Below are 25,047 nucleotides of genomic sequence, written 5' to 3'. Positions count from 1 at the left end.
AAGAAGGGGAACGACGCCCAAAGGCGCCACCACCGTCGGCGGGCCATAGCCGGGCAAAGCTTGAGCTCGGAGCAAACCCGATGAACACCCTCGCGCAGCCGGCCGAAGCTGGCCCGCACACCCCTACACAGCCACCACACCGTCGCCACACAAGGTCTGATGACCCACAAGTGTAGGGGATCTATCGTAGTCCTTTTGATAAGCAAGAGTGTCGAACCCAACGAGGAGCAGAAGGAAATGACAAGCGGTTTTCAGTAAGGTATTCTCTGCAAGCACTGAAATTATCGGTAACAGATAGTTTCGTGATAAGATAATTCGTAACGAGTAACAAGCAATGAAAGTAAATAAGGTGCAGCAAGGTGGCCCAATCCTTTTTGTAGCAAAGGACAAGCCTGGACAAATTCTTATATAAAGGAAAACGCTCCCGAGGACACATGGGAATTATCGGCTAGCTAGTTTTCATCACGCTCATATGATTCGCGTTCGTTACTTTGATAATTTGATATGTGGGTGGACCGGTGCTTGGGTGCTGCCCTTCCTTGGACAAGCATCCCACTTATGATTAACCCTATTGCAAGCATCCGCAACTACAAAATAAGTATTAAGGTAAACCTAACCATAGCATGAAACATATGGATCCAAATCAGCCCCTTACGAAGCAACACATAAACTAGGGTTTAAGCTTCTGTCACTCTAGCAATCCATCATCTACTTATTACTTCCTAATGCCTTCCTCTAGGCCCAAACAATGGTGAAGCGTCATGTAGTCGACGTTCACATAACACCACTAGAGGAGAGACAACATACATCTCATCAAAATATCAAACGAATACCAAATTCACATGACTACTAATAGCAAGACTTCTCCCATGTCCTCAGGAACAAGCGTAACTACTCACAAATCATATTCATGCTCATAATCAGAAGGGTATTAATATGCATTAAGGATCTGAACATATAATCTTCCACCGAATAAACCAACTAGCATCAACTACAAGGAGTAATCAACACTACTAGCAACCCACAGGTACCAATCTGAGGCTTTGGGACAAAGATTGGATACAAGAGATGAACTAGGGTTTGAGGGGAGATGATGTTGATGGAGATTGACCCCCTCCCGTTAAGAGGATCGATGATGATGACGATGGCGATGATTTCCCCCTCCCGGAGGGATGTTTCCCCGGCAAAACAGCTCCGCCGGAGCCCTAGATTGGTTTCGCCAAGGTTCCGCCTCGTGGCGGCGGTGTTTCTTCCCGAAAGCTTCCTTCTGATTTTTTCCAGGGTGAAAGACACCATATAGCCAAAGATGGGCACCGGAGGCCTGACAGGGGGCCCACGAGGCAGGGGGCGCACCCAGGGGGTAGGGCGCGCCCCCCACCCTCGTGGATGGTGGGTGGCCCCCCTCTGGTGCTTTCTTCGCTCGGTATTTTTTATTAATTCCAAAAATAACTTCCGTGGAGTTTTAGGACTTTTGGAGTTGTGCAGAATAGGTCTCTAATATTTGCTCCTCAGCCCAGAATTCCAGTTGTCGGCATTCTCCCTCTTCGTGTAAACCTTGTAAAATAAGAGAGAAAAGGCATAAGTATTGTGACATAATGTGTAATAACAGCCCATAATGCAATAAATATCAATATCAAAGCATGATGCAAAATGGACGTATCAAGGTCCACCATAGCGCACTTCCGCCTAGCTGCCGCAGCCGAGGCCACCAGGATGACCAACCCTCTGGCAGGCGCGGACGACCCGGATCCGGCCTAAGAGCCGCCGGATTTGGCGCCCCCTTGACGCAACACCATGACCACCAGCAAGAACCGGATTGGAGAAGAACGACCAGAAGATACGCTGGGAAGTGGGGCCGCTACCCCCGACCCCGACTCGTCGGGAAGGATCTGCAAGACCGCGGCCCCGAAGCCTACCGACGACGTCGCCGCGGCCGCCACCCGCTGGAGACGCAACCTCGTGGTCGCCACACCCCGTAGCCGCAGTGCCGCGCCACAAGGAGGCGAACCTCCCCCACCGCGAGATCTTGCCGCTGCAGAGAGGCCCCGCCGCCGCCATCCGCCGGCAGGGCTTAGCCCGACGGCCTCCTCCGGCAGCGGCGAGGGAAGGTAGGGAGGCAGAGAGGGTTGGAGGCGGCGCTCGATGTGGATCCGCCCGTGCCGCCATGGAGGCGACGCAGGGGACAGGTGTTTTGGGACGCTCAATCTGCACAAATCAGCATCACCATTCTTGCTACAATCTGCGTCACGCCTTCGAATGAATTGCGCTACTACCGGTAACACAGCGAGCTGCAACAGGCAGCATGGCGAGCTGAATGAATTGCTAGAACCGGTAACACGGCGAGCTGCAACGGGCAGCAGGGCGAGCTGCGGTGGCTCAGCAGCAAGACGTTTTTTATGGAACCAGTCGATTTTGTTGTAACCGACAAGCCAAGATGTTGCAACGTGAGCTGCGGCTGACAGGCTGCAACCAACGAGCGTCAGCACCAGCGAATGGCATAACAGTTCAAAATGGTGAACGGCATAAAGAGAACAAAAGGAGTTGAGAGTACTCGCCGTAACCAAAAAACAAATATATGCAGTTCAAAAAAATGTGACAAACTAATGAGATGGCATTCAAGGAAACCAATCCTAAAACAGTCACAACCGGAACATGTTTACAACAGACGATATCAAACTAAATAGAGTAATCACCCTCATAGCGGGTCACACACTAACCAGTTGTTCTCCCAATACCACACTTAATAAGTCTCACTTCCCATTTGAAAACACCCAGATTTGAGAAAGGAATCCCTGGCCCTCATCAGACCCTTCATAAAAGTGAGAGTCTACAGGTTTCACCTTCACCTAAAGCCGTTGCATCTAGACCTCAACAACATGGCACTGGCTGCAAGGCTCCACAACAGTGAACTTCACTTTAGACGGAACAATTCCCTCGATGTATGTCCTGATAGCCAAGAGCCCTTGCCGAGCTTCAACGATGGCATCCCTGCCCATGGGGCAGCCACAGCATTTGTCTGATCCGTTGACAGAACACCTAGAGACACTATCTCCGTCGGTGGTGTGCAGTGTAAGATATTCAAGTGACTTTGTACTCTCAAGAATGTGACATGTTAGCTCAACCAAGCACTTTGCAGAGGAGAAACCAGTAATAGTCACACTCTTTAGCTTGTCATGGTGGTGCTCTGGCATCTGCCTCCGACCTGAAGGATCTGCAAAAATGGATGGATGCCGCATGCTGTTCCACACCGCCTAAATATGTGAGGCAAAGATGTATGAATTAACAGTTCCACCATAGTTAAGTGATATATTCGAAGGGCGGGATCTGAAAAGGGAGATATCTTTACAGGGCGAAGAGACTTACATTCAGGATGAATATCTCCAATGAAGGAGAGGCATCAAAAAATGATATGAGAGAACAATAATCATAGGCTGGGGGACGCAGCAAGAACAACAGTCAAGTGCTTGAGGAATGGAAATTTGCTACCAATCATTGGTGTACTGACCATCTGCATAAAGATCTTGGATTAAAATTATGCAAGTGCATGGCTACCGTTGTAATATCATGATACACAATTTCAGTAGTCTGTAGTCACCAGAAAATTCGCAGTATACCTCATAATGTGAATATACAGAAAGAGTTTCAAGATTTGGCAAGCTGGATGGAATATTGGCACGAGCATAACAGAGAGCACCACGACACTGCATGACTAGGGTCTTCAACTGTAATGCTTCTCCAAACGAGAGTTGTACTAGGTGGTCACTGGTAAACCGAAAATTGGAGAGACATTGAGCTTCGATCTCTATCGCTTGCAGCCTCTTACAGTTAGACACCTCAAGGGTGATGAGCCGCTGCAGCAGGGAAGGTATCTTCAGTCTAATAATCTTAGTGCAATACATGAGTGCCAACTGCTGCAAAGCAACAGAATTGTCTAGAAGGCAGGCTAACTCATTTCCTGTAATACGGACATCAAACAGCTCAAGTTGAGTCAAACTTCTCAAACCAAGTCTGACTGTAGGACAGAACACACACCGGTAAAGATTCAGACACCGAATCGAGTTTCCACCTCCTTCAGATAGAAGTGAACATGGGAAGTTGAATTTTTGTTTGCTCACAGAAGGAATAACGGTGAGTTCTTCAATCCCAGGTGTGACGGCAATCTGAAGCCAACGATCAAGATAATAGGCCCTGGTCTTGTAATCAAAGAACTTAATTTTGACTTCCTTCACACCAATGCCTGGGTGTTGTATCCAAATTTTGTCAACTTTGCCGGTGAGATCCCTTGCTTTTCCATCCATTTCACACACATTATCATCCACGCCTAGTGTTTTTCTACTGAAGGTGAGGCTGGTATGGCGTCTCCAGGAACGCATAAAGGTACGAGAAACGCAGGCAGCTCGGGCAGCATCTCGCATTGGCATTAGTGAATGTATATGCCACCAAATGTCCTGCATGTACACACGCGGGGACAAAAATAGAACTTAGAAATGGTTATTTCAATCGGGCAAAGAAAACATAATTAGACACTTCAATTCCAGTGCCCTGTCTACCTTTGTATTGCATTGCACATTGTGCAACCAGGTGTATGAAAAGTGCATTGTTTTAATGATATAGAAGTTACTCTGCTAAAAGTCCAATTAACAGAACAAAGATAGTGGGCGATAGTGGTCCGTATTTATTTACTACGAGTGAAACTATTGCCCTTTCGTAGAATTGACATATAAAAGGAAAATCATGTAGAAACTTGTTTACAGCAAAGTACTTCAATAGTGTACCAAAAGTATCCCACTTTTATGCCCTTTCATGGAAAATGATCGTGTTCCCAGTTATGCTATTCTAAACATGCATAGTTGACATAATTCTATGTTCACTCATCTGTGGCTATGATCATGTGTTTTAGCTAAATTCAAATGACAGTATAGAAAGCCCCAATGTCTGCAGTGTTTCACCTTTTTCTACAAGAGAAGAGTATGCCCAAAGAAAAGGGATGTTTTAATCATGTTACATGGCCACAAATTTAAGTTTCATGTATATAAATTAGCCATACAAAAAAGAAAAGGCTAGATAGAGAGCCTTACTCAGCCCGAGATATATTTTATTCATAAAATGATAATTTATGTGCAACATAGGTCTTTCGTCATTAGCATCTTATCACGTACCTCCGGAAGATCTGGCAGATATTTCATTTTTTTGCCACCTTTAGAATCACCATCTTGTTGGAGGGCTGGTGACCTTGTTTTAGGAACTGAAGCGATCGATTCATCCGCAACACACGACACATATGGTCATACCCGTTAGACAGCACGCGCATTGAAAGAAAAAAAAAACAGCAAACTCAAACACACTGAGGCACATGCAGAAATCCAATTTGTTTCTCTCATCCAACTTAATTATGCTCAACAGTACAAACGAATCCAGAGATTTCATTTTGCGATTGTCGGGGATCCGAATTTTATTTGCTAAAATGTAAGCAGATGTACTGAACAAGCAATAACTTCAGAGCAAGAAACCCCAAAGGGGAACATTCAGTTGACCATACATATCCCTAGAGATCTCGTCGATGTTGTCCAAGCAAACAGAACACTAGTTCGTCAGACTTGGTATTTTATTTTCCTAATCCTAGCAATCTCCCCCCACTTTATTCTTCTTGTAAGAAGAAACAGGTGGGCATTTTGGAACCAAAAGTTGCTAGTAGTACCATATAATCAACGAAACGAGAGAATAATCTTGCTATCCACCAAACCAAAGCAAGACTTCACGCCCAAACGAACAGAATCTGGCATGGCAGCCGTGGAGAAATACTGAATCCTCTTCTCGGGCGGGGGAGAGCCTCACAGCAGTACAGCACACGCGCATACAGCATATCATTCGGCAGAGAGGCGGCGGCGGCGGCTTACCACGGGCTCGCGTTTGCCGGCGGCGCTGCTCCCGCTGCATGGAGATGATCGATAAGACGCCGACGCCGACGCCCTTGGCGGAGGCACGGAATCCGTTTTCCCCTCTCCCCTGCCTGTGTCGATCGCGCGATTTGCTTTCACCAGAAAAAAAATAAAATAAGCGGACGAATCTGAACCTCGAGTTGAATCCAGGAAGCGCGAGGGCGAGGCGGATGAAATCGCGGCGGCAGGAGTTTGGTCGCTGACAAGTGGGTCCTCCTAAAACATTTTTTTTAGAAACCCTAAAACATGTTAGTAGGCAATTTTTTGGCTTCTCCCTATGGGTAAAATGCATGGGCTGTCACTGAAAATTATGATATGGATTTTAGTTTGATCCCTGAATTATGAGATCTTGGATAATCTAGGTTAAAGAAAATTTAAGAAAATACAGACAGGCGCTCATATACACGCACATACACTCCACCTATGAACGTACGCACGCGCATACACACTATACATATGAACACCTTCAAAAGACAGAGCCGAGACATCATCTTGAGACACCTTCTCAGGATTTTCCTAAATTATAAAAACAGCAAAAAAAAATAACAAATACTTGGCACTTGGTTAATATGTTAGTCCAGTGGAATTGATAATAAATATGCTCATAGTGTATGTAACTGATAGCAATACATCATGAAACATATAAAAATTATCGATATGTTTGAGATGTATCAAGTATTTGGAGCAGATGCTTACATTGAGGTGTCTTAACTAAAATGATTATCTTTCGATAAATAGGGATGTTTTGATATATGTCCCCAATCCTGCCAAAGGTTTCATGGTTAAATCCTTATATCAACAATTGTATTCTCATCTTCCCTTTGATGGTATATCTATTGTTGAAAATAAATATTCCACCTAGGATCAGAGTGTTCTCCGGGTTGCTGCTAAAACATAGTATTTAATCAGAGATGTACTTTTGCATCATGGGTGGGTGAAAAAAAAAATTCTCTTTTGTGCTCGTGATCAATCAATTGCTCACCTCTTCTTTGGATATCGTTGGCTAGATTCATGTGGTTTTCAACTTCCTGTGCTTCCATCCAACTTAAATCAATGTGTTACATTGCTTGTAGGCCTCCCCGCAGGACGGAGGAAAAAATGGCTATAGGGTTAGCCGCAGTGATATGGGTTATCTGCAAGATACTACCTCCGTCCTGGTTTATTGGTCCCCATTATATTGTGTGTCAAAATTTGATCATGGATTTAACTAACAGAATGTTCTTGCATGTCACCAAAAATTATATCATTGAATACTATGTTCAAATATGAAATAAACGATATAATTTTTGTTGACATGCATTAACATTTTGTTAGTTGAATTGTTGGTCTAAATTTGACACAAATTACAAAAGGGACCAATAAACAAGGGCGGAGGTAGTACACAACAAAGTGTGCATCGTGTAGTGGTTTGTCGATCACTATTTTGATCGCTTCTGTTTTTTTCCTCGCCCAGGCATAGCTTTGGTTTTGTATGACTTTGCTCTTGACGGTGTGTTTTTTGTGTGTGTGCGTAAGTGTTGGTTGTGTGCATCCTAACTATGTAGAGGTCGGGCATGTGCTTATTGTGTTTGTGTCCGGTTGATACCTCATTTTGAGTAAATAAAATCTACCCTTTGTTGAAAACACAACAAAGCATGCCTCTAGAGAGAAATCTCGCGTGACCTATACTCTATTATTCATTTGATTTGTTGTTTTACAAAAGGAAACATCAGTGGTGACTCTCCGGTAAGGATTGACAAAACACACAGGGGTGGCAATCGAGGTGTTTGATCATGCAAGAGGATGGGCGCGTCTAGAGCGACGTGTCACAAACACCTGATGAAGCATAACGGTGGAAAAACTCTGGCGGTGCAGTTGCTTCAGCCGCATGTGAAACGAGTGAATTGCAAAAAACCACTACATTGACGCACATGTTTGGAGAAAACACTGGTTTACGAATTTATGCCAGAAACCACTGATTCTAGGCCTAATTATTTGCAGAAAACACTAGTTGGTGGGTTTGTCCGTTTTGATGACCATTATGACAGATGGAGCTCGCTCTGCGCTGACGTGGCATAACGGTTCTGTGATAAATGGCATTAGACAGGTCTTTTTGTTAAAAAGTCCTCCCCTTTCTAAAAAACCTCTCTCCCTCCCCGATCCAGAATTCCAGATCGGGATCTCGCTCCCACACACCATCGCCATTCCCTCCTAGCTCTCTCGTACTCCCGGTGGTTGCCCTGCTTGGTGCCTGCTTGTGGAACCACCTGACAAGACCACAACACTCAACAATACAGCAATTACTCGAACTAGCCCCGCTTGATATTATCTCAAGGTTCAGAATTACAGATACAGGGGTTCAGATCGAGGATCTGCCCAATTTCTACCAAGTACTCTAGGGTTCTAAGGGTAGCTAGCTATTACACTTGGGGAAAGGGGAAAGATGATTTCCAGATCGGTGGACGGGGCCTTCATAGGTGGGAGCAGGTGGCGATGGCGTGGAACGGAAGGAGTCGTTGCCGTCACTGTTACTGTCAAGCTGGTGGCGGCAACGGGTGACGGTGAACAGGAAACGGGAGAGCCGTCGATGGTCACTTAACTCGTTTGATCCCAGCTGTCCGATTCCCAGAGGCTGAACTCTATTTCTTTAGAGCCAGTGTCGCGTTCTTCAGTTAACATGAACAGTCTGTCAGGGTCCTGACAACTTCCCTCCTTTGGAGAAGATCCTTGTCCTCGAGGATCAGGAGTAGGAAACCACGAACGGATAGTGTTGTTGAAGAACTCCGGAAAGGTGACTTTGATAAAATCAGCGTCTTCCCATGTGGCTTCGTCGGGCGACATGTTCAACAACTGGACTAGCCATTGTGTGACCAAATGAGGATGCCTTGGTCCAGCCCTTGTTTCCAGCACCGAAATGGGAGCTATTTTGACCTTACCCGAGGGATCTACCAAGGGCAAGTCTGGATCAGGAACTGCATTGGGTCCTAAGTGTCGTTTGAGCTGACTTACATGAAACACATTGTGTATCTGTACTCTAGCTGGTAGTTGCAGTTTGTATGATAAGTTGCCAATTTTCTGTAATATTCTGTAAGGGCCATAGAACTTGGTGGCTAATTTAAGCCCTGATCTGATGTTGAATGCAGCCAATCTGTACGGTTGCATTTTCAAGTACACCATGTCTCCCTCCTGAAATTGTCGGTCTGTTATGTTCCTATCTGCATATTTCTTCATTATTTCTTGTGCCACCAGTAAGTTATGCTTTAATTGTTGCTGTACAAGTTCTCTTTGTTCCAAGAATGATTGAGCCTCAGTGTCATCAGGTCCAGGCACTGTTCAAGATATCTTCCGATATGCCGATAAATCGGCCGATTTATCGCTTACCCATGTCTGACCGATAAAATAAATTGGCCGATAAAGCAGCCGATATGGCGATAAACCGGCCGATATGCCGATAAACTGGCCGATGTACCCCTTATCATGGGTCAACCGATAAGTTCCCGATAAGCGATATCCCCAACATTGGGTCCAGGTATAGATATCTCTCCAATTTGTGGTGGAGGAAATCCATATAGGCACTGAAATGGTGTGAACTGTGTAGTAGTGTGGTAAGATGTGTTGAACCACCATTCTGCTAAAGATAACCAAGAACACCACTTTTTTGGTTCAGTGAAGGCCATGCTTCTGAGATATGCTTCCAAACATTGATTAACTCGCTCTGTTTGTCCATCGGACTGAGGATGGTGGGTTGTGCTCATGTTAAGTTTAACTCCCAGGGCTTTGAACAGTGCTTGCCAAAAGTTGCTAGTGAATATCCTGTCTCTGTCTGTCACCATGGACACTGGCATACCATGTAGCTTGAAAACATTGTCAATGAATGCCTGTAGGATTGTGGTGACAGAGAAGGGATGTGCCAGAGCAATAAAGTGAGAGTATTTAGTGAATCTATCTACTACCACCAAGATTACATCCTTGCCTTGTGATTTTGGGAGTCCTTCCACAAAGTCCATGGAAATGTGCCTCCAAGCCATGTCAGGGATGGGAAGGGGGTGAAGCAGTCCAGGATAGTGACAATTTTCTCCTTTAGCTCTCTGATAGACAGGGAACTGTTGAATAAATTGCTCTACTGCAGATTTCAAATTAGGACAATAGATTTTTTTAATTCTGTGGTAAGTGGCTCTAATTCCAGAGTGTCCTCCAATTGGGGATGAATGAAAAGTAAGGAGCAGTGTTTGTCTGAAATTTTCATCTGTTCCTACATAGATTATGTTCTTGTATCTGAGTATACCAGCAGTATAGCTGTACAATGGAAGATCCTTTGCACCAGCAGTAAGTTGAGTTATCAATGTTTTGCATCTCTCATCAGAAGTATAGGAGTGCTCAAGTTGTTCAGTCCAGCTAGGCACTACACTGGAAATTGTCATAATCTGGGGTTTCCTGGACAGAGCATCAGCAGCTTTATTTTCCCTACCTTTCTTGTACTCAATTGTGTAAGTGAACTCAAGTAGCTTCAACATGAGTTTATGCTGTATTCCTTCAGAAATTCTTTGTTCTGTGATGAACTTAAGGCTCTGGTGATCTGTTTTAATTATTAAGGATGAGCCTAGGAAATAATGCCTCCATTTCCTCATAGATTCCAAGATTGCTATGGCTTCTTTTTCATAAGTGGAAAGAGCAGCAGCTTTTGGCCCCAGGGACTTGCTGTAGTAAGCAATTGGTTTGTGCTTTTGCATGAGGACAGCTCCAATACCAGCTCCAGATGCATCACACTCTAGCTCAAATGGAATGGAGAAGTCAGGCAGTGCTAATACTGGTGCATGTGTTAGACTGAATTTCAATCTCTCAAATGCCTCTGTCTGTAATGGGGACCAGAGAAAAGCATCCTTTTTGAGGAGATCATGAAGTGGTCTACATATCAGGCCATAGTCCTTGATAAATCTTCTGTAGTAGCCTGCCAGACCAAGGAAGCTTCTTAATTCAGTTGTTGTAGAGGGTATTGGCCATTGTTTCACAGCTGAGATTTTGTCAGGGTCTGTAGCAACACCCTGAGCAAATAAAACATGCCCCAGATACTCCACAGTAGATGTACCAAAGGTGCATTTTGCTTGATTTAAAAAGAGCTTGTGTTTCTTGAGTAGTTCCATCACCAGGGCCAAATGTTCCTTATGTTCTTCTGGAGTCTTGCTGAAAATTAGTATATCATCAAAGAACACCAACACAATTTTCTCAAGTAGGGTGCAAAGATTTTGTTCATCAAGGCTTGGAAGGTAGCAGGTGCATTGGTGAGACCAAAGGGCATAACCAAGAACTCAAAATGTCCAGAATAAGTTCTAAATGCAGTTTTGTGAACATCTTCAGGTTTCATTCTGATTTGATGATAGCCACATTTCAAGTCCAATTTGCTGAAGATAGCTGCTCCATGTAACTCATCTAGGAGGTCCTCTATGACAGGTATAGGGAACTTGTTTTTAACTGTTTGCGCATTTAGTTTTCTGTAGTCTATGCACAATCTCCAGGTGCCTCCTTTTTTCTGACAAGGATAGCAGGAGAAGCATATGGGCTCATGCTGTGCTGAATTATGTGCCTGGAGAGCAGCATTTTAATTTGCTGTTCCATCTCATTTTTCTGTAAATGAGGGACCCGGTATGGCCTCACATTAGGTGGTATGGCATCTTCTTTAAGAGGTATAGTATGGTCACACTCTCTGATGGGTGGCAGATCAGTTGGTTCTGTGAATCTTTCTTGTATTGTTCCAAAACTGGCAAGAATTCTTCTGTTATCTTTTGCTTAGGTTGAGCAACTATACAGCTATAGTTACTGACTTTAGTCATAAACTGAAGACTCATTGCAAAACCCACTGCCCCCTTTGAACACAATACCTCTGTTTTTTCTGCAGAAATAAGCTTGGGTGGTTGTGCAACTGTACAATCTGCAAATGTTACAGAGTACTTCTTGTCCTTGTTGATAGTGACAGTTCTTGTATCAAAGTCCATTGATAAAGGGATGTGCTTCTTCAGAAAATCACACCCTAAAACAATATCATAGCCCTGTAAATCCAGCACTGTTAGATCATTCGAGAAATCTTCAGTGTATATTCTGAAATTTGTGTTAGGAGCAATAGCTCCCGAGTTTAGTGAGCCACCCCCAACCACTGTCATTTTTTGAGTGGGGGTATTGACCAATTGACAGTTAGCATTCAGAGCAAATTTGAGGTCAATGAATGTATTAGTGCTTCCTGTATCTATTAGTGCTACTCCTTTTCTGCCTCCCAGGAAAATGCTCACTGCTATAGTGGATTCAGAGGAGTCCCCAGATATAGCTTGTGCAGAAATATGCATGCATTTATCTGCTAGCTCTGTAAATTGCCCTTCTGCAGTTAATACTGCTAGCTGTGCTTCTTCTTCAGGGGATATATCTTCAGATTCATTTTCACTAGCAATAGCATGCAATGCAGGTGATTGTTTGCACTTATGACCAGGGACCTAAGGTCCATTGCATCTCCAACAAACCCCTGTTTCCTTGTAGCTGCTGCTGGTGGAGGAATTTGTAAGTTGGGAGCTGAAGGAAGAGTAGCTTTAGCTTCTCCAGAATGAGCTTGAGACTGTTTTTCTTGGTGGTTGAGGTATGACTGATATTTTGCCTGGCTGAGAGTTGCAGGTCTTTGTGGTCTCAAATTACATGTGATGCTGGGTTTTAATCCATTGACAAAGCTCACAATGTAGTAATTTTCTTGCAAGTATGGGTGCTCATCTCTAACCACTACCATTACTTCTTCAAACTTATCAGTGTAAGTAGCTACTGACAAAGTGTTCTGTTTCAGATTGTGGAATTTTTCCAGTACCTCATAAATGCTGGATTCAGCAAACCTGTCACACAATGCTCTGCAAAAATCTGGCCAGGGCAATCTGTTGTTTTCCATTCGGGCACTTCTGACCCAGTTATCAGCTCTCCCCACAATATAAGTCAATGCTAAATCCACTTTGCACTCATCAGGAGTTTGAGCAAGCTGGAAATATTTGTTGACCTGTCTGATCCACCCAAGGGGGTTATCTCCATTGAAGGTAGGGAAATCTATCTTAGGGCCTTTGGAAATGCTCTTCATAAATTGCATCGCTCTGTCAGTTTGGTGTTGTGTTGTAGTACTGATTGCTGGTTGTGTTTGCTGACTTGCACTTCTGCCTGTCAAGCTGTTCTGCAGTTGCGTTTGCTATCCCGGTGGTGTGTTTAGTGTTTCTCCCATGGCATTAGCTGCATTTGCGTCTGGATTCGGCTGGGTCTGTGGTTGTACGTTGGGTTGAACAACCAAGGAAGCAGACGCTTGGGGAACAGGGGAGGGAGGGTTGGGATTCTCTGCTCGCATTTCGCGTAGGATGGCGAAGATGTCTTGCTGAACCTTGGAGTTGTTCTCGACCAAGAGCTCTACCTTTCCCAACTGTTTTTCCAAGGATTCGACTGTCTGTAGACGTGTGTTCACCTGATCGATCTGATCTTGCATCTTGTCCTGCTTCAAACCCAGCGCAGTCAGCTCGGTCTGCAGCGCCTCGAGCTCGTCCGAGATTTCGTCCATGTGCTTGGTTCGGGTGGGCATGGTGACCCGCACGGCTATAGAATTTTACAGCGGAACAAGTCCGAAACCCTCGCCGGTGACCTCTTCCTACCGCCGCCAAAGCTCCACGTCGTGCTCGCCTCCGATGCTGCACGAACCAGGGATACGCTGCGGAATTTTACCACGGCGGAATGGTTCCAACCGCAACCGAGTTTCTCCCCAATTTGCAGCCGAACGATGCCTACTCCAGGCCGCCTCCGATCTGATGGACTGCACCGCCGCCGGGACCCGACACTGAATTTGGGGGATTTTACGAGAGATCCCAACCCCAATTCGTGGTCAGATCCGATTCGCCTCCGAGGATTCATTGGCTCATGATACCAAGTGACAAGACCACAACACTCAACAATACATCAATTACTCGAACTAGCCCCGCTTGATATTATCTCAAGGTTCAGAATTACATATACAGGGGTTCAGATCGAGGATCTGCCCAGTTTCTACCAACTACTCTAGGGTTCTAAGGGTAGCTAGCTATTACACTTGGAGAAAGGGGAAAGATGATTTCCAGATCGGTGGACGGGGCCTTTATAGCTGGGAGCAGGTGGCGATGGCGTGGAACGGAAGGAGTCGTTGCCGTCACTGTTACTGTCAAGCTGGTGGCGGCAATGGGTGACGGTGAACAGGAAACGGGAGAGCCGTCGATGGTCACTTAACTCGTTTGATCCCAGGTGTCCGATCCCAGAGGCTGAACTCTATTTCTTCAGAGCCAGTGTCGCGTTCTTCAGTTAACATGAACAGTGTGTCAGGGTCCTGACACCACCCCAGTGTGCTAGCTGGCCTCGAGCCTCGGCCGCCGTGAAAAATGCCGTCGGTGCCCCTTCCAACGTGAGCCGTGCGCGCCGCCGCGAGCTGCACGCCGCACATCCTCGCCGTCTTGGTCGTCGGGGCAGAGGACGGAAGGCCGCATTGGTCCGGCCACATCCTCCAGCGTCGCGGTGCGTTGAGAGCATGCTCAAGCCGGCGGGCGCCCAGCCGCAAGGCCGTCGTCATCCTCCTCCGAGCCGGTGCAGCCGTGGTGCTCGAGCAAGGACGAGGCAGCGCAATGGCCGGCGCGCGGAACTACTCGTCGTCGGTGACCTGCTTCCCTTCACCACCGGCAGGTCGCGGCGCGCGGACAGATGCAGTTCTGGTCGCCCAGCCCGGTGCTCGACCTCAACGCCGACAAGGTCCATCCGCCGCCCCAAGCCGGCGACGAGAGCCATGGGCGTCCTGATGCAGATTCTGTGCACGTGTGTGTGGGGCTAATTGCGCTTTTGCTTTATGATTGAGGGGTGTCTATGTGAAATTTCAGGGACTAGTTTGTAATATTAGACCAAACACTGTCTAACGCGAACTGTTGTGCCAAGTCACCAAATGTGGGCCTCACATGTCATAATCGAGGTTAAAATGCCCAAAGCGGCCTGTTAGTGTTTTCTGCAAAAAATTAGGCCGAGAATCAGTGGTTTCTGGCAGAAATTCGTAAAACCGTGTTTTCTGCAAACATGTGCGTCAATGTGGTGGTTTTCTGCAATTCACTCATGTGAAACAAAATGCTTCTTTAGTATGTTTGAAAACTATGTGGTTTCGTCATATGGGAAGTTGTTTTGTATGCAAGTGTTTCCCTCCACCTTGCTATTTCGAGCTTTGATTTATTTTGATGTTTAGTTGGTGACTGTTGTATCAAGCTTCGAATGATTTCAATGACGAAACCGGGGAGCAATCCCTTTCTACAACAAAAAATGGGGAGTTTGGTCGCCACATTTACCCCAGTGGCAGATCGGCCGTGATCTACCGAAAGGTGGCATGCAAGTGAAACTTACAGCGTGGCGCAGGGTACACCCGATATCGATAGTTACCCCACCTCCCCTATGACATCAAGTAGACCAAGAACGAGGAAAAGCCACATTAAGAAGGCAAGGAGAGAAGGTGTTTGCGCTGCTATGGCCTGGATGGTCCTGCCAACCATACTACTGAAACTGATAATGGAGGTAATCGTTTAGACTACTATACACCAACAATTATTCCCTAATCTAAACTCATCGGTCCTGGTAGGCTGGACCCAACCCAACATATCAACCAACCTAACAACCACACCTTTCACACAAGCGGCTTCATGCCGACTGAACATTTGCTAAATTGGGAAGTTATATATATTATGTGTTCTTTCCAATTTTGTGACGTTCTTAGCTAGTTTTATGTTTGACCTATTGACAATGAGCTTGGTCCATATCTTAGATGCTACTTTTATCCGGATCACGCCATTTCCAGCTTAATTATTCAAAGTTACATACTATATATGTGCACTTGCCAATTTGCCATGTTCTGAGAGAAGGATCTTCGTATTATTGACAATGAGCTTGGTCGGTGGTTAATAATGTACAAGTTGACGGTTTCTTTTTATCTTCAATTTAACTTTCAACGGGCTTGCACCGGATGAAAGTGAGGGAAAGAGAAATATTCTCTACTTGCTCTTAGTTGGGTTTGTCAACAATTAGTTTGTTTATTTAGACTATGCCAGTTTCACCTTAATAATCCAAAGCTATATGGATTTCTGTATACACTGAGCTTGGTCAGTGTTAGTTATTTTTATTCAGATCATGCCATTTCCTCCTTTATCCAAAGTTATATATTAACCGTAATCCGTTGGCTGTCAAACGAATGTGAGCCCTTAAAGTTTGGAGGGGACACGAGCTTAATTATAAGCAACTCTTTTTATACAAACAAATTACAAAAATACATGAAACTTATTAAAAACATGTGTGGCACGTCCCCTAAAAAAACATGTGTGGCACGTTGTCCATATCTTAATTGTTTCTGACCTAGCTAGAGTAGGCCAAGAATGTCGTAATGTCGGCCATGGAGAAGCCGTTGAAATGGGAGCCGGAGCCGATGGAGTAGGCGCCCATGTCGTCGAACACGAGCCAGTCCCCCACGCTCATCTCCGGCAGCCGGTACCCGGTGACCACCGTGTCGAGCGAGTCGCAGGTCGGCCCGAACACCGTCGACGTGTACGCCTCCTCGCCGGCGCGTGGGGTGGCGAGCGGCCTCGGGCGGGGCACGTAGTCGTCCATGAGGACGCAGTTGAGGGAGCCGTAGAGTCCGTCGTCGATCCAGTACTCCCGCACCTCGCCGCGCGTGCGCTTCCCGATGACGCGCGCCGCCAGCGTGAAGGCCGTCTCGGCGAAGTACCGTCCCGGCTCTCCGATGACCTCCACGCACGGGAGGTCGCCGAAGTGCTCCGCCAACGTGTCGCGGATGACCGCCGCCGCCTCTTCGAACGCGTTGCCTCCTGCCATGAAGCCGCCGCCGACGTCGAGCACGCGCATGGGCGGCATGCCGAGCGCGGCGGCCGCGTCGAACGCCGCGCGCGTGGCCTCGATGGCCCCGCAGTAAACGTCGGTGCGGGTCCCGCCGCTGCCGATGTGGAAGGACACGCCGGCCACGCCGAGGCCCGCGCGCTCCGCGGCGCGGAGCAGCGGCACCACCTCGTCGGCGTGCGCGCCGTATTTAGTGCCGAGGTCGACCTTGGCGTCGCCGTTGTCGGGGCCCTTGATGCGGAGGATGAGCTCGCAGCCGGGGTGGCAGCGCTTCACCTTGGCCACCTCCTCCTCGGAGTCGTACGTGGTGAGGTTGACGCCCACCCGCGCCGCGTACTCGATGTGCGCCTCGGGCTTGCACGGGTTGGCGTACACGATGCTGGCCGGCTCGACACCGAGCGCGAGAACGGCCTCGATCTCCCTGCGGCTGGCGCAGTCGAACCCGGCGCCGAGGGCGGCCAGCGCGCCGAGCAGCGCCGGCTCCGGGTTGCACTTGACGGCGTAGTACGCCCGCACGTCCGGGAGCGCGCGGCGCCAGCGCATGTACAGGTCGACGACCCTGGCGAGGTCGAGGACGTAGAAGGCGCCGCGCACGCCGGGGCCGCCGGCGATGGAGCGCATGAGGCCGGCGACGGCGTGCTTCTCCTTGAGCGCGTCCCGCTTGTAGGGGAGCACCTGCTTGTCCTTCACCCCCGGCGCCACCAGCACCGCCTGCATGGGGCTGCTTCTGACCATGTCGACGAGTACGACGACGACGCGATCACACCACACGTGAGTACGTAGTGCAAAGTGTGTGTACTATAGCCCTAGAAGATTTCTCAACGTACCTAGCTTGCTAACTTAAGGTTGCTCGAGCTAGACTTCGGCGCGATCGAGCAATGCAAGCTGACTACCGATGCCAAATGCAGATCGAGGAGGTCGATCGATGGCTTGCTCGAATGCTTAATTCTGTTGCCTGGCTGAGATGAACTCGGCGTGGGTGGGTTATATATAGTGTGCGCGGCCGGGGTTAGGTGACGCCGCGGTCAAATGGACCATATAGACAAGCCATGCGACGCCGCGGCCGCATTTCCAGAGCGTGCGACGCTGCGGCTGGGGCAGTTCCAGCACGCACGTACCTAGGGTAGGTAGAGAACAGAGAGAGCGAAGTCTGGTCCTTTTCTTGCTACAGTCTGGTCCTTTTCTTACTTCAAACCGAAGCGGGAGTAGGTACATCCGTACATGCACCATAATTCCAACCACTATAAAAACACATAAGCTAGCATCTCGTCTTTTCCACTGCTGTTCCTTTCGTCTTTTAACAAAAAATAATTCTTTAATACCATTGGCACGTTTAAAATGATTTCTGAGGCCATTCCCAGTGCTTTTTTACTTCTACCTTTTCCGGATCTTTTATTTGGAACTTGGATACTCGTTTCTCGTTAATAAATGATTTTGTGGGTATACTCCTCCTTTTCGAATAGAGTCAATTACACCACAGGTGATTGAACTTGGCGAGAAAAGTCAGTTTGGTGCTAAAACTTGCGGCATACATTGAACCAATGGCAAAACTTAGCTTGAGCATGTGTCTACAGTGCTAATCATATTTGTATACGCACAAGATGCTAACGGAGTGTGCCAGCATGGCGCGAGACCCACTGTTGGTGGCTGGACGGCACAGGTGAGGGCGTGTGCCTTTTTTTTGCGGAAATACTTTGGAATTTTATTTTTCTTAGGGAAAAGCCCAAAACATTACAGATAGTAAATTAATACGGAAATACATATTAATTTGATGTCCAGTCAGGCTAACCACCGCACGAACTTTGATTCGCTGAACATAATGAGATAGCTACCTCGGTGTCCATTTTTCACATGTTTATAAACGGACACGCACACATGCCTTAATGGGTTGCAGACTTGCAGTCACCCCGGCCCATTTTTCAGATGTTTGTTTTTTTTTCTTTCTTAGAATTCGGTAAGAATAATTGTCATGTAATTCTAAAAAATATGATATCTAAATTATAACTATACATATAAATTATTTAAAGTAAATATATAATAATTTAAAATAATAAATCATATACATACAAAAAAGAAATAAATTATTTAAAATATACATAAACTGCTAGTCGCGGGATCGAATCCCAGCTCGCGCGCTCTTTTTGCGCTTCAGAACCGAAGAGAACAAGTCAAAATGGGCCGGCCCATACGTGTGAGGGGGTGTGCGCCCGTTAGGAAAATGAACAGTAATAGGCGCTAAAGGCGCTGAATAGGGTTGGGCTTCTTTTAGGGCAGTATTGTCGCCGGCGCGTCGGCCCAAACTTTGGGCCGATCGGCCCGCATCCTTCCGATCCTTCCTATTGTGTAACCGGCCCAAAGTAACGGTTACACAATAGGAAGGATCGGAAGGATGCGGGTCGACCGGCCCAAAGTTTGGGCCGACGCGCCGGCGCCCAGTACTGCCCTAAAAGAAGCCCAATCCTATTCAGCGCCTTTAGCACCTATTAGTGTTCATTTTCCTAACGGGCGCACACCCCCTCACACGTATGGGCCGGCCCATTTTGACTTGTTCTCTTCGGTTCTGAAGCGCAAAAAGAGCGCGCGAGCTGGGATTCGATCCCGCGACTAGCAGTTTATGTATATTTTAAATAATTTATTTCTTTTTTGTATGTATATGATTTATTGTTTTAAATTATTATATATTTACTTTAAATAATTTATATGTATAGTTATAATTTAGATATCATATTTTTTAGAATTACATGACAATTATTCTTACCGAATTCTAAGAAAGAAAAAAAAAATCTGAAAAATGGGCCGGGGTGACTGCAAGTCTGCAACCCATTAAGGCATGTGTGCGTGTCCGTTTATAAACATGTGAAAAATGGACACCGAGGTAGCTATCTCATTATGTTCAGCGAATCAAAGTTCGTGCGGTGGCTAGCCTGACTGGACATCAAATTAATATGTATTTCCGTATTAATTTACTATCTGTAATGTTTTGGGCTTCTCCCTAAGAAAAATAAAATTCCAAAGTATTTCCGCAAAAAAAAAGGGCACACGCCCTCACCTGTGCCGTCCAGCCACCAACAGTGGGTCTCGCGCCATGCTGGCACACCCCGTTAGCATCTTATGCGTATACAATTGTGATTAGCACTGTAGACACATGCTCAAGCCAAGTTTTGCCATTGGTTCAACGTATGCCGCAAGTTTTAGCACCAAACTGACTTTTCTCGCTAAGTTCAACCACCTGTGGTGTAATTGACCCTAACAAATATTCACAACCTCCTTAATCAAACATAATCATGATACTATAATCTTGGAGGGTATGTACAGTCTATGAAGAAGATATAGATATACTCGTCTACAATCGTCGAAACAGAAAAGGTGCAACCCGTAAGTCGTGTGGAACGGCGAGATGAAACTATTAGTCAAAAGAAATTTCAAGTTGTCGACCGTATGCGACGGATTTGACAAAGTTCGTCCAAAATAGCTTCAAACATGAACACGAAATTAAATATTTATGGTAGACGAAACTATGAACTGATCGTCTGATGAAACCATAACATCGATGTGCATCTTTTTCATATAGAGCTGAACTCAAATCAAAACATCATTATGTAGATTAGAAGGTGAAAGAGATTAAGAGAAGGTTACTGTAAAACACGTGCACCCAGCCAGCGCGAGCTCAAACGTAACTCATCATGAGAGCCACCCAAGTAGAGCCTAACTAGCTGGAAATAGCCGATCGAGCGTTCTCAGTTACGCAGGCGCGCAAAAAATTTATGCGATCTGAGCAATCAAACATGCCAAAAACTAACTGTGCGGGTTGGTTGGGTGTAATGCAGACTACCAAACGCGTCCTTTGTGAATGTTTAAATGCATCAATAGTTCAATACTGACATATCTCAGCTCACCTAGCATTGTTTTGGGCAGAAAGGAAGAAGTTAAAGTGACATAGTTACCAAATGATAGTAGAAATTCCCACCAATCTCTTCACATATAGCATGTCATGACCAAAAACTTAAATCTGTATGACAATTCTAAGTACATAACAAATACAGCACTAATTCAGACCATTCTGATAGTTCATGAACGAGCACATAGGTAGGAATAAAATAAGGGTTTGTTTAGGGTATATCTAAATGTGCCCTAGTTCATAAAAGAAGTACACGACCGCTTCCTTCCCAAAAAATAGGGTTTCTCTGCATCCCGCTAGCATCGCCGCTGGTCTGGCTCGTCGAAGTGGATCCCAGCCCTTGCCGGTGGGAGAGCTCCGTTTTTATATCTGTACTTTGAGTTTCGTTAGGTTATGTGTCCTACTCAGGGAGGCGAGACGGCGGCGGCTCCCTGAAGATGGAATCGGGTTCTTCCCGCCTAGCCCTCTTTCCGGTGGTGCGTCTAGCATCGTTGGTGGGCGTGTGGAGGTGTGTCTCCGACGGATCTACTATTGGTGAATTTGCTCGGATCTGGTAGCTGTTCGCCTATGTTCGTGTGTTTTTAGGTTGGATCCTTCTGACCTACGCTACTCTTCATCGCCGGCGGTTGTTGTTCTGGTGTGTTGGTCCTATGGGGTTTTTGCATGACAAATTTCCAACTGTGTACTACAACAAGTTTTGTCAATGACAGTGAAGTATGGTCTGCGAACGTGGATGTAATTTTTATTATTCCTAGTGTTCGTTGTACTACCCTGATTGAAGGAGAATAGATAGTAAGTTTAAAAAAAAATAGGACTACAGTATATATAGATATATAAATATAGAAAGATTTAGGAATACTTAAATACCTTCTTAGGGAAGATACCAGTACTGAGATCATCACGAGCGGAAATCGGAGGAAAAGATGCTTCATGTACCTTCCCTCGGACGCCTCGTCCGTCCACCAGACGGCTACTACTCCATAGTCCGGCACGGTTACAAATAACTTCCACCCATAAACCAATCCCAATCCCGTCTCGTCTTCCTGCCCGCCATCTCTGCCGCCGCGGCGACCAAACCCTAGCCCGCCCCCGCCACACCACGACAGCCCGCGCGCCCTACTCCGCCGCGGCAATGTTCTACTCCCACTCCGTCCTGGCTCGGAAGAGCCCGCTGGGCACGGTGTGGATCGCCGCGCACCTGGAGCGCAAGGCCATCAACCGGACGCAGATCGACGGCGTCGACGTCCGCTCCTACGCCGAGTCCATAATGGACCCCGAGGTCCCCATCGCGCTCCGGCTGTCGGCGCACCTCCTCCTGGGCCTCGTCCGCATCTACTCGTGGAAGGTGAACCACCTCTTCCAGGACTGCAACCGCATGCTGAGCGCCATCAGGACCGCCGCCGCCTTCGCCCCCGCGCGGCCGGATATCGACCTGCCGCCCGACGCCGACCGCGCGCCCTTCGCGGCCATCTCGCTACCGGCAACCTTCAGCCTGGACGACTGGAACCTGGACGACTGGAACCTGGACGACGCGATCCTTCTGATTGAGTCGCCGGATAACCACCGGAGAGCCGCCGATGAGATCACCTTGCCTGCAGAACAGTATGTGATGGTCACCCTTGATGAGGACGGGCCTTCTCCTGCCTGTCGGTCCTTGCGCTTTGAGCCTGAGCCACAAGAGGAGGGAACATTCCCTCCGTTTCCAGAGGATGCGGTTTCTGTAGATCTTCCGCCCCAGGACAGTTTTCATACCAATGGGCACCAAGATTCACCGGAAATATTGCGTCGAGCGCCCGATAGTGTGACAAGGTTTACTGATGGCTCTGGCAGTGACCCCATGGACGAAGATCCGTCGCCGTTCATAGAAAAGGTTACCACACCACCGGCAATGCACCCATCTTTATCCCCTGTTAGAGGATCGTCTTTCCCTGGGACATCCATTCCAGACCTACCAACAGGTGTCAGCCATGATCCTATTCCTATGGAAGAAGATGAAGAACCAGTCGGCACTGGAACCCTGGTACCAGCTGCAGCATTTATCCTTGAACCATCTCCACCTCCAGTTCAAGGTAACAAGAGAAGGAGAACGCAGAATAATGCACAAGTGAACCCGAGAATCGACGAAATAGTAGTGCTCCCCAACGACGATATGAGGTCGCAAGTCGATGGCGATAACTTGCAAAGGCTGGTCCGCAGGAGGAAGGCACTACCCCATACAGCACTGGATACGTGGAGATTCAACAGGATAAGGCAAAAGGACAGCTTACTCTCTGAACCTTTGGTACAAGGAATGTGTACCGACCTTCAGAAAGCTTACGAGAGGAACTACCCTCGTGTGAGTGACTCTCATGCTGATGCTGATGCTGCAAAGATTGTTGACGGGGATGCACCTCCAAGAAATGCAGATACACATGAGCCTGAGCCTCACGTGACCCCAATGTCTTCACAGGAGCCTGAACCTCACGTCACCCCAATGTCTCCTGTAAACGGAGAAGCAACGCCATTTGATACGACACCTGAGCTCCCTCGGTTCTCTCTGCAAATGGATCTATCTCCAGTAAGAGAAGAAGATGACAGTCCTTTCATCAAAACTCCTGCAGGTAGAAATGGAACCCCAGGGTCTGGACTCGGAGGAACTGGTGCTACTGCTACTGCACCGCCAACACATGGCAGCGATGCAACGCCTGGACAAAACACTCGTGGTTCTGATCCTAACGGGTCTCAGTTCCCTTTCGGCGACGACTACCTAGATGAACATCTGCCAGAGATTCCAGTGCTCATGAACACCCCTAGCGTGATGTCCAGCTCAGATACCGGCGCCACGGGACAGAGCAGCATGTCTACTAGGACAAGGGCTGCCGCCAAGTTCTACAAAGGCATGATGTCCTCAGCCACATCAGAGGATCAGCAGCGAGGGAAATTCAGTTTGAGCATAATCTTGGACGGGAGGACAAGGAAGCAAGCTGCAAGCATGTTCTTCGAAACGTTGGCCCTGAAGAGTTACGATTATATCGACGTGTATCAGGAAGAGGCGTATGGTGACATTTCAGTTTCTGTTAGACCCTCGCTCTCGAGCGCCAAACTTTGAATACCTAAATTGGTTTCTCTTAAGTTTAGTGTTTCGATGTACCGTAACAGTGTCTTAGGCATACGGCATACCAGTGTGTGGATATTGCCATGTTATTTACACCTTATCCTAATCTTCCTGTAATATTTGCCGTGTATCTCCATTTGTGTCGATTCTGGCAAAGCTAGTGTGAATGGTGCTGAAGGTGTTTGTCTTACATTTAGTTTTATCCCTGAGCACCAGCAGACAACAATGGGTCAGTTCACTTCAAAGTGCGAAACGACATCAAATTATTTTGTATTGCTGTTACGGCACATTCTTGATTATCACGTTGTGAAAAAAAACCGCATGTAGAGCCGGGTAATCAGCAACCTGGCATGATAAGAGAGTGTGAGCTGGGGCAAAGGGTTTTTGAAAATTCGGGAGTGCTATAAATTTGTATAAGGGTTTGTTTGCTAATTGGACAGGACTCACATGGTAATTTTCTATGTTGTTTTCCTCGTATATTTTCATTGTATACATCTTGTATCTACAGCCCACACTCATGGGCAATGCATTTATTTTTATTTTTCGACATCTGGATGGTATTCCTAGCGTTCTCTAGATATGGTTCTACCTGATAGTCAGAAACTTCAGAAATATATATATATATATATATATATATATATATATATATATATATATATATATATATATATATATATATATATATATATATATATATATATATATATATAGTGATGCTAGTCATCACCCAGGGTGCAGAATAAGTTATTCTTCACCCGAGGTAATCTTACGATCATTTCATCATTAAATTACGCTTGGAATTCAAATAGTTACATTCCTATTGATTCACTACATAAAATTTGGCATAAGAAAATAAAAATATAGGTCATAAGACAAGAAAATTTGTAGTTTATGTGTATTTTACAATACGTTTTTACGTTTGTAATTTGGCGACTAATACGCGCCGGCGCACCGGCCCAACCATTTCGGCCGGTCGAGCGTGATCCGTCGGATGAGATGCAGGTGGGCCATTGGATTGGGCAGAAAAATGGCTTGCCCCGAGCTTCTCCTTCTTCTCGCTGGTCCCGCATCTAGTGCATGTCCTCGAATGCACGTCGCCTCCTCTGGTCGCAGCACTGCGCCGCCTGCCGCCCGCCCTCACCGGCGTACTGCTCGTCGCCGCCGCCCTCACCGGCGTCCTGCTCATCGACACCGCCTGCCGCCCTCACCGGCGTCGATCACCTGCGTTTTCTCGC

General features: G+C 46.8%; 2 protein-coding genes and 1 pseudogene across 2 annotated transcripts; 1 reads left to right on the top strand and 2 right to left on the bottom strand.

The window, feature by feature from the left end:
- Window positions 1-2,557: 2,557 nt before the first annotated feature.
- Window positions 2,558-7,003, bottom strand: LOC120965231 (uncharacterized; annotated as a pseudogene).
- Window positions 7,004-15,450: 8,447 nt separating this feature from the next.
- Window positions 15,451-17,758, bottom strand: LOC109746863 (ornithine decarboxylase 1B, chloroplastic-like). The gene has a single exon (XM_020305964.3). It carries the CDS (start codon window positions 17,553-17,555, stop codon window positions 16,323-16,325), a length of 1,233 nt encoding a protein of 410 aa, XP_020161553.1. The 5' UTR covers window positions 17,556-17,758; the 3' UTR covers window positions 15,451-16,322.
- A 4,092-nt stretch (window positions 17,759-21,850) lies between these two features.
- On the top strand, window positions 21,851-24,224 carry LOC109746874 (sister chromatid cohesion 1 protein 3-like). Its single transcript, XM_020305975.2, has one exon. It carries the CDS (start codon window positions 21,851-21,853, stop codon window positions 23,804-23,806), a length of 1,956 nt encoding a protein of 651 aa, XP_020161564.1. The 3' UTR covers window positions 23,807-24,224.
- Window positions 24,225-25,047: the final 823 nt, after the last annotated feature.

Source organism: Aegilops tauschii, chromosome 5 (assembly GCF_002575655.3).
Source record: "Aegilops tauschii subsp. strangulata cultivar AL8/78 chromosome 5, Aet v6.0, whole genome shotgun sequence".
Taxonomy (NCBI): Eukaryota; Viridiplantae; Streptophyta; class Magnoliopsida; order Poales; family Poaceae; genus Aegilops; species Aegilops tauschii.
This window is presented reverse-complemented; position numbering and strand designations above follow the sequence as displayed.